General features: G+C 49.7%; 2 protein-coding genes across 3 annotated transcripts in view; one reads left to right on the top strand and one right to left on the bottom strand.

Annotated features, from left to right (window-relative positions):
- Nucleotides 1-5,534: 5,534 nt before the first annotated feature.
- On the bottom strand, nt 5,535-10,762 carry LOC102384262 (zinc finger protein 436-like). 2 transcript variants are annotated; one of them, XM_025195283.1, is made up of 3 exons: nt 10,535-10,680; nt 10,301-10,439; nt 5,535-9,314 (listed from the first exon to the last, which is right to left on the bottom strand). In XM_025195283.1, the coding sequence occupies exon 3, from the start codon at nt 9,247-9,249 to the stop codon at nt 7,831-7,833; it is 1,419 nt and encodes a 472-aa protein (XP_025051068.1). In that variant the 5' UTR covers nt 9,250-9,314; nt 10,301-10,439; nt 10,535-10,680; the 3' UTR covers nt 5,535-7,830. The 2 variants fall into 2 exon arrangements, with proteins under 2 accessions (XP_025051068.1, XP_006038811.1); XM_006038749.3 differs by lacking the exon at nt 10,301-10,439 and having other exon boundaries at nt 10,535-10,762.
- A 35-nt stretch (nt 10,763-10,797) lies between these two features.
- The window catches only part of LOC102384008 (zinc finger protein 271-like), a 38,447-nt gene continuing 38,035 nt past the window's right edge, over nt 10,798-11,209 (top strand). Inside the window, exon 1 of the mRNA XM_025195276.1 lies at nt 10,798-10,938. The gene's annotated coding sequence lies outside the window, so the exon portion shown is untranslated. The remainder of the gene's footprint in view (nt 10,939-11,209) is intronic.

Below are 11,209 nucleotides of genomic sequence, written 5' to 3'. Positions count from 1 at the left end.
AGGATGCAGTTTAACGAAGACAAGTGCCATGTGTTGCACCTAGGGAGGAAGAATCATCAACACCCCTATAGCCTGGGAGGTGCCGTTCTAAGTAACACAACTGCAGAAAAGGATCTCGGAGTCAGAGTCTACTCCCAAGATGAATGTGAGTCACCAATGTGATGAAGTAATAAGTAAAGCTAATCGCACTCTTTCTTGCATAAGTAGGTGCATCACAAACAGGTCTAGGGAGGCATTGGTCAGGCCACAGCTGGAGTGCTGCATCCAGTTTTGGTTGCCACATTTCAGGATGGATGTTGATAACCTGGAAAGGGTTCAGAGGCGGGCCACCCATCTGGTTAATGGCCTACAGGAAAAATCCTATGAGGACCAATTGAGGGACCTGAATCTCTTCAGCCTCTGCAAGAGAAGGCTGAGAGGTGATCTTGTGGTCATCTATAACCTCACTGGGGGAACAGCAGGAGATAGGGCATTCGATGTTTACCAGGGTGCCCATTGGGATAACTAGAAACAATGGCCACAAACTGAAGGAGAGCGAATTTAGATTGGATGTCAGGAAAAAATTCTTCACTATGAGGGTTGTCAAAATATGGAATACACTTCCAAGGCAGGTGGTGCTGTCCCCTTCTTTGGAGGTATTTAAGTGGAGATTGGACAAACACCTGGCTGGGGTCATTGGACCCCAGCACTCCTTCCTGCCCAGGGCAGGGGGGTGGACTTGATGATCAAATAGGTCCCTTCCAAACCCTAAAAATCTATGAAAATCTATTAAATCTATGTGGGTTCAACGAGGGAGAGGATTGTTTTAAGGGATAGGGCCTACTTTCTGTTCCTTGTGGTTGAATAGAAAAGATTGAAAGCATTAACCCTGAAGGCTTCAGCACCAGAAGACAAATAGGACCTTCCTCCTAGAATGTATTTTACTTCTTATTTTTAAGCCCACCTGCATGACTTCTGGGGGGAGAGGCAGACTGATATATGAATCCAGAACATGTGGGATTGCCAATACTGCTTGCTACTTTTCTAATTCAGGCATCTGGAGTCTATGGACCTGCTCTCAATGTTATTAACATCCTTCCATAATTCTGGATCCAGAAGTAGACACACTATTCCAGTGGTACAAACAGAGAGAAAATAACTTCTCCACTTCTATTCAGTATTTCCCAGCCTGCGTATACAAAGATTGCATTAGCCTACTTTGCCCTGTGTCATGCCAGCAGCTGACAACAACCACACCTTTCTCAAATCGTTTGCTTCCCTCTGGAGTCCATCTTGTCAGCATTTTCAGCATTCTTGGCCCCTGAATGACAGGTAGCCAAAATCAGACCATTTCAAACTAGAAATAAGGTGTACATTTTTAAACATGAGTGTTATTACCCACTGGAAGACCTATGGCAATCGTGGATGCTCTATTATCACAGATTTTTAAAATCAAGATTAGGTGATTTTCTTCAATATAGGCACCTGTTCAAACAAGAATTAAGTCAAGAGGTTTTATGTACTTCCTCGTAGGAAGTCAAAGCAGGTTGCATTCTAACTCAACCAATAATTACTAGTATAAGCTTGATGCAGAAGGCACAGACTGAAATTCTGTGACACTTGTTATGCAGGAGGTACGTATAAGTAAGACGATCAGTCTGCTGACCTGTATGTCAGCTGGATTTTTTTTTAGGCTGCAACTGAGCAAGGTCCTTCAGCACACAAATGTATATGTCCTCTGAAGCCAATGGTAAAACTCATGCACCTAAGTGGGGACATTACTTGAATTAAGCTGCCCTCTAGTGTCCATGTTTCATGTTTTGCATATTGAAGCATGGATATATGTAAACAAAGATTGTTAGGACAGTTCAGACATCAATGCAAAGTTGCTACGTGTGTGGCTCATTGAGGAATTGTAGGAATACCTCAAACCTTTAACTGATATAAACCTTACAGAACATTTACTGAAACCTTACTGAAAATTTGTAATAAGCTGCTCTTAGACAAAATATGAGTGTCCACACTGAGGTTTGCTCTGGTTAAAGAAGGATGGTTTGAATTTGTATCTTTAATCAAAATGGGTACAATGCTCTTTGTAGACCACACCTTAGTATAAATAGCACTCAGGGGCAAAGAGGCCTATTTAAAGATTACTATCTGGAGACATGAAGTCACAGATGGTCCTTTTTCTTATATCAAAGTAGTTGATTATGGGTTAGTGTAAGTTGCTTAAGAACAAGTTTGAACTAAATCAAAGCACGTTGCTCAAAACAAAATTGCACTGTCTAGCCATATACTTGCACTTAAATTGGTTTTACATGACATCTTTAGCTAATCAGCACAAGCTAGGATATTGATGAAATCTCAGGAATCCCATCTGGAGGAGACCTGTTTGATGGATTTAAAAAAAAAGTTTCTCTAGAAGCTCCTGAATCAGATTGAGTCTTTAGTAACAATGCTTGCTTATTGCTTCTTTGATGCAAATGAAATTCATAAATTGTTTTGTGAGTACTGAAATCAACTATTTAATACTGAAAAACACAATGCTATTATCTCCAAAAGAAAATTGGTGGTAAGTTTTGAAAGATTCTTGATGATAATAGAGAAATCCCTAAATGCAAATATCAGGTTAAGATATTAAGAGTTATAGTTCCCCACTGGATAACTCCAATTTTACAATTCCTTGATTACTATTAAGTGATACCAGCTCAGCATCAGAAAAAAGTATCTCTGTCTATACAGGTTCACAGCTGAAATAACTGACAGGGTTCCATTGATTTTGTACAGCGATACCAATTTATACCAGATGAAGAGCTGGCCCTTGCTCTGAGGAAGGGACATTTTATCCTCATATAAACTGGGAACCGAGAACCCAGAGACCCAGCCAAGGAGTTTATGCATGGCTGGGAATGAAAAGCAAATTTCCCAGGGCCTGTGCTGGTAGACCTCACAATGTATCCCTCTTTACCTAGGCATCAGAAAAAAACATCAAGAATCTCCTCAAGAGAAATAACAGAGAGCCGAGGTATTTTTTTCTCTAGTCTATTTTATTCACAATACACACACAGTTCCTGCTCACCTCAAACAGAGCTGGATCAGAGAGCAAGGACAGCCGTGAAGCTGATGTACAGTTAACTCTGTTCTGAGAACTGCCTACATAGCTTGGCGGGTCAAGCTTAAAAGTTAAACTGCTTCTCTGCCTGTCTCTATAAAGATGCCTCCTTGCTGCTGGGGCATGGGTCCATTGTACAACAGACCAATGCCAAATTAAGGAAAAGGAAAGCAGGTTCACAACTTTGAGTTGTTTCTTTGTGGTGCATAATGAAGGTTTGCATGGTTTTTTTCCCCCTGGAAATACATTTTTCTCTTTGATGCTTTTTTTTTCACGTTTCTAACACCAGGCATATCCAGCCTGATCCTCTCTGGGGAGGCTGGAGGATTTCTTCAGGCCCAAGGGGCTGGTCTACTTGATAAAGATGCTGTTGGTAGAGTGTATTAGCCAGTCCCTCACCAAGAAATATAGCCTACCCTAACAGGAGTTCCTTTCCTGTATTGTTAAACATAAATAACATATACTGCCTAAATATCCTGGCAAAAGGCATCTCAGGATAGTATAAATTGCAGCTACTTATCATGCTTTCCAGCATAGCCAAGTCAGTTAAGGATATGACATTTTTTCATACTTTAACCAACAGTTATACCAGAAAGTCTTTGTAGTGTACACCTGGCTTTACAAATACTAATTGGATGTTTCACTGTAACACTGTCAAACCTTAGTGTCTAAAACTGGGCTACTAAATTCACACTTTTAGGCACCTATATAATTACATAATAAATATATTAAATAATATAATTATGAATGTGCCTAAATATGTGCCTAAATACCCATTTTGGCAGCCATGTTTGAAAATGTTGCCTTGAATCCTGAAAGCTGGTCAAACATCTCTCCCAACTAGTGCATTGGTCAAATAAAAGATATAACCAAACAAGTCTTACTTCTCATGCTGAATCTCTCACTCAGATTACCATTTTTCCCTGGTGTTGACTGGGTACAACAAGGGGTGCCCTGAGTCTAAAAAAGGTTGAGAACCACTGCTAGAGAATTTTCCAGGGTGATCAAGACCTGATTTTCTAATGAAAAAGACAAGTAAAAGCAGCAAAAAAACCCCAACCCAGGGCAAAACTCCTTTCCAAGTTACATTTAACTTCAGACTATGGTTCTTTTGGGCAAGGCCAGCAGTCAGGAGAATGTACAATTCCACTTTACCCAGGCGACCACCCATCCAACCAGAGCCAATCCCCAAATCATGCCCTTGACTGGGACTCAGTAATCTACAGCACAGAAAAGGCCTGCTGCTTCACTGCCCGTGTATTCAACAGGCTGTGTGGCCAAACACAACAAACTCCTCATTAGCACCATTTCAGTTACCAATGGCGGCAATGGCCTAAGTGCTACTCTCAGCAGGATGCCAGGCATGCACCTACATTTTAAGTGCTCTGTTGGCAAGTGCAGACCTGACCTACTACCCCACACAGGGCTTAAAGTCAGGTTGTCCACCGGTGCTCTGCATATCAGGGCTGCTGCCACCAAGACTAGAGCTGAAACAGGGACAGCAGCAGTGGTGCGTTTCAAAGAAATGGGGCCTTGTCTGTGCACACATTTTTTACTAGTTTAGCTGTTTGGGTGAAGGGTGAACTTTCCTACCAAAATAGTTAAATACATACAAAACTTAGTGAGGACACAGATACACTGCTACATAAATGCCTTATACAGGCATAGCATGTCTCCCTTCCCTCCAGGGAATAACCATGCCATTCTTAAGACACCTTTATACCAATATAAGTGAGTTCCCACTAACAGCGCTCACTAGGGGTGTGCAAAACGAGCCCTATTTGATTTGGATTCAGCCAGAATTGGGGACGGTGATTTGATTAGTTGATTTGGATTGCTGTCTCCGATTCAATTCGGCTGAATCCGAACCTGAAGATTCAATGCTGATTCGGAGAATCAGTGATTTGGACACAGACACGCAGCCTTAAAAGTTTTTTCTCCATACCTTGAGGTAGCAGCATGGCTCATGATCTCTGCGATGCTAGGGCAGATGGAGCATCCCACAGAAGCACAGGGGGCTCCCCAGCGCGCTTGACAGCTGACCTCCGAAAGTGGACCAGAAGCACTTTCAGTCCACTTCCAGGTCTGCTGGGGAGCACGCTGAGGACCCCCCCACCCCCCCTCAGTGATCGGCTGCAGGGGGACCCCGGGTGCCCCCCCAGACACAGGAGGCACCAGTCACTGAGCTGGGGGAGCGTGGGGGGGGCCCCCCCAGCACACTCCCCAGTAGATTGGAAGTGGGCCAGAAGTGCTTCTGGTCCACTTCTGGGTCTGCTGCCAAGACCGCTGGGGAGCCCCCCATGCTTCTGAGAGACCCCCCAGCATTGCAGCACTCACAAGCTGCCTGCTACCTAGAGGTATGTAGAAAAAACATTTAAAGCTGTGTCTATGTCTGAATTGCTGAATGTTTCCAAATCTCTCCAAATTTATTCAAAGGGTTCCGACTCGATTCAGAGAGATTAAAGAGTCTTCTCATTCGATTCAGATTTGGAGATGTTTCGGCCACCGAATCGGGACGAATCTCTGCTGAACTGAATCAGGGACCGAAGCTTCACACAGCCCTAGTACTCACTACACCTGCAAAGTTAAACCAGTACAATGTGCATGGATTGGCAAGGCATAAACCTAGTGTAGAGAGGGGGTTAAATTGTCACTGAGGACAAATGGGTGAGGTCCACTGCAGTGAATTTACACAACAAAGAATTTGTCCCCAGGCCTCTAACAATATATTTCAGTAGCATATGAGTGATGTTGTAGCCATGATGGTCCAGAAATTTGTGTGAAAAAGATTTCTTAGGTGGGTCACTGATGATGATGAAGAATGTCTTGCATTCAAATACTTGTCTAACTCTATCCCAACAACACGGTTGGTCTGATAATAGGTATCAGCCTAAGAAATCCTTGTTCCTCTTAGTGTATTTCTGCAAAATCCCTCCCAGATTCTTCCAAGAAGTAGCTGTTAATGACCCCAAGTTGGGTACAGTTCCTGAAGTTAAGACTTTCCCCCTTCTCAGATCAGATAGCTTATTTCAGGAGTTACTAGCTTCCTATGCTGAACAACCTCACCCCTCCTCTTCCCCCCAGAACAAAAGAATGCAGGGAGCTCACCCAGTGTGCCCTGAATTAGGGTCAGAACAAGATGGTCTCAAGCCTCTCTTTCTACAGCTTTTCATACACCCCAAAACTCACTTAGTATAGATACCAGTGCCCTCCTCCAGCAGGCCCCAGCTTGCAATATCAAGCTGGGAGAGGTTTTTGCTGAGTTGTTTGTCACAATAATTTCCTGGGGCTACGAGCTATACAAATCAACCACACTGATTTTTTTCACTACAAGACCTGCTCTCCACCTACTCCTACTCGAATTTTGAGTGTTACCTACCCAAATTCTCAGCTCCTTCTCACACATCCCACTCCCAGGTGGCTTTGAGAGGGGTCCTATATTTTCTTATGCAAGGTAATTTTCCTTTATTCCCACTCTCAAACTCCAGTGCAAACAGGAAACAGGGCACAGAGAAATAAAGGGACAGGCAACAGTCCCATCTCCCTTTCTCATACCATAAACCCCAGCAGAACTGGCTCCTTCCTTAGTTGCCTACTCCATAACCATGCTCATTCTCTATCACCCACACACCCACTCGCTCATTCCCACAGCTGTCCTAACTCCCCCAAGCCCTCTGTGCCTCTGTCCTGGGGTCCCATATACTTTCCAGTGCCATCCCCGAGGTCCTCTTCCCACTAACCTGATCCCCAGTGACTTCAACTCTTCACTCCTGGCAGCCAGCTGCCTCCCACCCTTGCTTTTACGACTCCTTCTGAGGTGATCCTGAACCTGCAGAAAAGGAACAATTCCCTCCTACATTCTCCTGCTCCATGCATGCCTCTTCCTGGAAAAGATCTTGTAATCACTGTTGGGCGCATGCCCAGGAATGCTCTCAGGGTCTCAGTCTCAAACTTACTCCAGAAAGCAGTGCTGGGCACACTCATCCTGCACTCACAGCAACCATGTGTTTCTAGTCCAGAGCAGGATTGCACAGGTGAGGCTTGTTTATCAGCAGCACCCTCTCACTAGACATCTGGAGCCTGGTCTCCTGCCTGTTGTAACTGCATGGACTCCAGTGGGGTCCCTCCTGGCCTACACAACAATGTGTAAGACGGCAATCAGTCCCAGGGACTGCAGTTAGTTTCTTTCTGATTTACACTTGGTGAGGGGTGAACCATGCCCAGTGACTCCTTTAGGCTTGCTCCCGATTCACTCCAAGCTAAGGGAGGGGGGCATTGGCTCCCTTGTGGTCACTCCTGATTTGCATCTGGGTGAGCTGTAAAGGGAACCCGCCCCAGTGACTCCAGGGAGAGCAAGAAAGGAAGCAGGCTCTGGGCTCCAATGCCAAATAGTGTTTTCCCTCTCTGAAGTCCTCCATACCCAGTCCCCTGGCACCAGCTCCAGCCTGCTCTACCTCCCATCTATCTAAGCTACCTACCTAATCTACCATGTCTATCTACGTTCTCGGGGCCTGAATTGAAGTCCATCAAGACCATTGTGGGCTTTGGCTTGAGCTCATACCCCATGCCCATCCTGGTAGCATCAGGGCCCCTGCCAGATGGCAGCAGGACTGCTTGGTTTTCTTTGGGATGCCTCTGCACCCCACAGAGGGTCAACACTTGGCTTAGGGCTGTTGTGTCCCCACTAATGCCCCTGCTGGCATGTGGAGGGGCCTCCATCCTGAGCCAGGGTCCTGAGCCTAGTATGGTGTGAGCTCCTCCTGCAGCACCTCCTGCAGCTCCTCAAGGGGCTTCTCTTCCGTGTGGCTGCGTAGGTGCCGGTAGAGGTGGGAGCTGACACTGAAGCGCCGACCACACTGGGGACAGGGGAAGGGGCGCTCGCCAGTGTGTGTGCGCCGGTGCTTGGCCAGGGCTGAGCCATCAGCAAAGGCCTTGCCGCAGTCGGGGCAGGTGTGACAGGGTGCCTCGCCCAGGTGAGCACGCCGGTGCTTGTGGAAGTGCAGGGTGCTGTTGAAGCTCTTGCCGCAGTCAGCACAGACATGGGGCTGGCCCCCAGCATGGGTGCGCTGGTGCCGGTACAGGTGGGAGGTGCGCCCGAAGCGCTTGCCGCAGTCGCCACACTGGTAAGGGCGCTCCCCAGTGTGAATGCGTTGGTGCCGCTCCCAGTGGGAGCTCCAGGAGAAGCTCTTCCCGCAGTCGCCACAGCGGTAGGGCTTCTCACCCCCACCCCCGCCATGCAGGTTGCGCCGGTGCCGAGCATACTGGGCCCGCGCCCCGAAGCTCTTCCCACACTCCTCACAGTGGAAGGGCCCATCGCCCAGGTGCAGGCGCTGGTGCTTCACCAAGGCGGGCCCATCACTAAAGCCCTTGCCACACAGGGTGCACTTGTAGGGGCGCTGGCCGGTGTGGGTACGCTGATGCCGATCGAAGTGCAGGGTGCTGTTGAAGCTGCGCCCGCAGTACGTGCAGATGTAAGAGCGGCCCCCGGCATGCGTGCGTTGGTGCCGGTACAGGTGGGAGCTGCGGCTGAAGCGCTTCCCACACTCAGGACACTGGTAGGGCTTCTCCCCCGTGTGGATGCGCTGGTGCCGGTCAAAGTGGGAACTCCAGGAGAAGCTCTTGCCACAATGGGAGCACTGGAAAGGCAGCTGCCCCGTATGCAGCCGCTGGTGGGTCACCAGCTCCGTGTTTCGCCGGAAACTCTTGCCGCACTCCTCGCACTTGTAGGGCAGGCCACGGGGGCGTGGTGGAGGAGCAGCAGAGGTGGCGGGCAGGCCCTCGGGCCGTGGGCAGGCCCGCTCAGCCGCATGGGCACGCTGGTGGCGGTAGAGGTTGGAGCTGACATTGAAACTCTTGCCACAGTGTAGGCACAGGTAGGGCTTCTCACCCGTGTGGGTGCGGCGGTGCTTGCTGAAGTGCGAGCTACAGCTGAAGGTCTTTCCACACTCGCCGCACTCATAGCTCTTCTGCAGCACAATGATGCTCTTGAAGTTTGGGAAGGCAGCACCGGAGGGTGCGGCCTTGCCCCCCCGCCGTGGCTTTCCTGGGGAGTCGATCTGCTGGACCACTGTCCAACGCAGGCTCTCACAGGTTGGGCCCTGGGTGTTAGGGCTCTGAGGAATGGTCTCCTCAGGCCTGCTGATCAGCGCCGTGTCCATCTCAACGATTTCAGGACCTTCCTGCTCAGGGGCCTCCTCCTCATTCTCACTCGCTGTACCATCACCTGTTCGGACGGAAAGAAAGAATCCAGACAGGACTATTTGTTGTCCCATGTTTCAGTGGGCCTAGGCCTACCAGGAAACATTAAGCCTCCCTTCATTAGGGAAGCTACTGGGGACACAATAATTGATTTTTTGGGATAAATATGAAAATGGGAAAAGGAGTGGGGAATCAAAGGTTAAGTAACAAGTGGTCCAAGGGGGGACACCAAGCAGAGCACACTGGCCAGCACCTACTGACCTGTAAACGAGTCCAAGGAGCCAGTGGACATTACCCAGTGAAACTTGGCCCAGAGACGTGAATGGATGATGGGCTGGAAGATGCGCCTACAGTCCCCAGGGGTCCCCCTGGCCACAGCCACCTTCCAGTCAGGTAGCTGGCTAGCTTAGCTAGAGCCTGGAAGAGACTGACCGGGAGGTCCTTGGACTTGGTGGGGACACGGATGGGGAAGGTGTAAATGAAAAGGTTTATGGAGCAGTGCAGCCAGAGCCTTAGCAGGAGGTTCGCGAATGCAGACATGAGGCCTTCCCCTTCTCTCCACCAGGCAGAAGGGAACCAGGAGTGTGGGGAGAACAACCCCAAGTGACTCTCGGGGACATGCCAGAAAAAAGGAGCTGAATCTCCCAGTCCCTTTTCCTAGGGGAGAGAGGAAGGGACCAAGTCCAGCTCCATCTCCCCCCTGAATACTCAAGAGAAAAAAGACAGGTGTGTACTGGGGGCAATCCCAACCTAGGTGTGCCCAGCCACAACTGAACGCTTGGAGGGCCCCTGTAGGAGTCCCAGCTACTTTTCTCTTGTGGATGATTTCTGAGCCGATTCAACTCCTCCCTCACTTCTTAGGATCAGCCCATTCATTAAGAGCAGTAACACATGACATGGCCCCTTGATCCACCAGAGAGACCTCATCACATTCAGGACCTCTGCTTTTCGCTCTTGAGAGAAAAAGCAGGCAGTATTGGCATTGGTTAGACATTCGCTCCATCTCCTCACCCTCACGGTTGCTTGGACATCCCTCTTGTCTCTGCTTTTCCTGTGGGAGCTTCTCCTTGTGCTGTGTCTCCCACCCAGATGTCTGCGAGGGACACCTGTCCTTTGCAGACCCACAGCCATCCTCCTCCTCCTCCTCGTTCTGTGCCAAGGTGTGTTGAAGGGACCGAGGAAGAAACCCAGTCAGTAGTTAACCTGGCAGCTTCGAAGACCCCACAGCGTCCATGGGATACTTACTCAGAGTCACCAGGGTGTCATAATTCTCCTGCGCATCGTCCTTGTACAGAGCCTTCCCGGGGTCCCCAGCAGCCCACTGATCCATGGCGAAGTACGCAGCCGCCTCCTCCAAGGTCACCGGCCCCTGAAATACCAAAAGTGCCCCGCTCAGTACCCGCCGTCTCCGCCATACCCGCAGACGCCTCGGCCTGGCGCTGTCACACAGGGCAGCCTTCGTCGGCGCAGACCGCTCGCCTCTCTCCGAGACCAGACCCTCCCGAAACCCTCTGGCCGCCAGCAGAAGCCCTCGCAGAACCTGAAGCAGCTCGCGTAAACCCTGCTCCGGATCCGAGCCATTTCATACCGCAAGAAGCCGCTCGGATGTGTTTTTTAAACTGGGAAGAGGGGACGGAGCAGGTCCCCGGGTGGGTGTGAACTGGATGGAGCTACATGGAAGCGAACCCAGGCTGGGCGGTGTGGACTGCCAGCACGCTCCTGCCTGCCGGCTGCCCGGGACAGTGGCTGGGGCGTGCCCGCGGGGGTGACGGGCCGTGGGCTGGGGGCGGAGAAGGGGGTCGCTGGGGGCAGGAGGAGAGGCGCGGGCAGGCGCTGATTCAGGACAGCGGGGGTTTGGCCGGGGCCGGCCAAGGGGCCTGGCAGGGGGGGGGGCCCCGCCCCCCCCCGACCAGCCCCGGC

The sequence above is a fragment of the Alligator sinensis genome, unplaced genomic scaffold, assembly GCF_000455745.1.
Source record: "Alligator sinensis unplaced genomic scaffold, ASM45574v1 scaffold1483_1, whole genome shotgun sequence".
Classification (NCBI taxonomy): domain Eukaryota; kingdom Metazoa; phylum Chordata; order Crocodylia; family Alligatoridae; genus Alligator; species Alligator sinensis.
The sequence above is the reverse complement of the archived record's forward strand: the minus strand, read 5'-3'. Positions and strand labels throughout refer to the sequence as shown.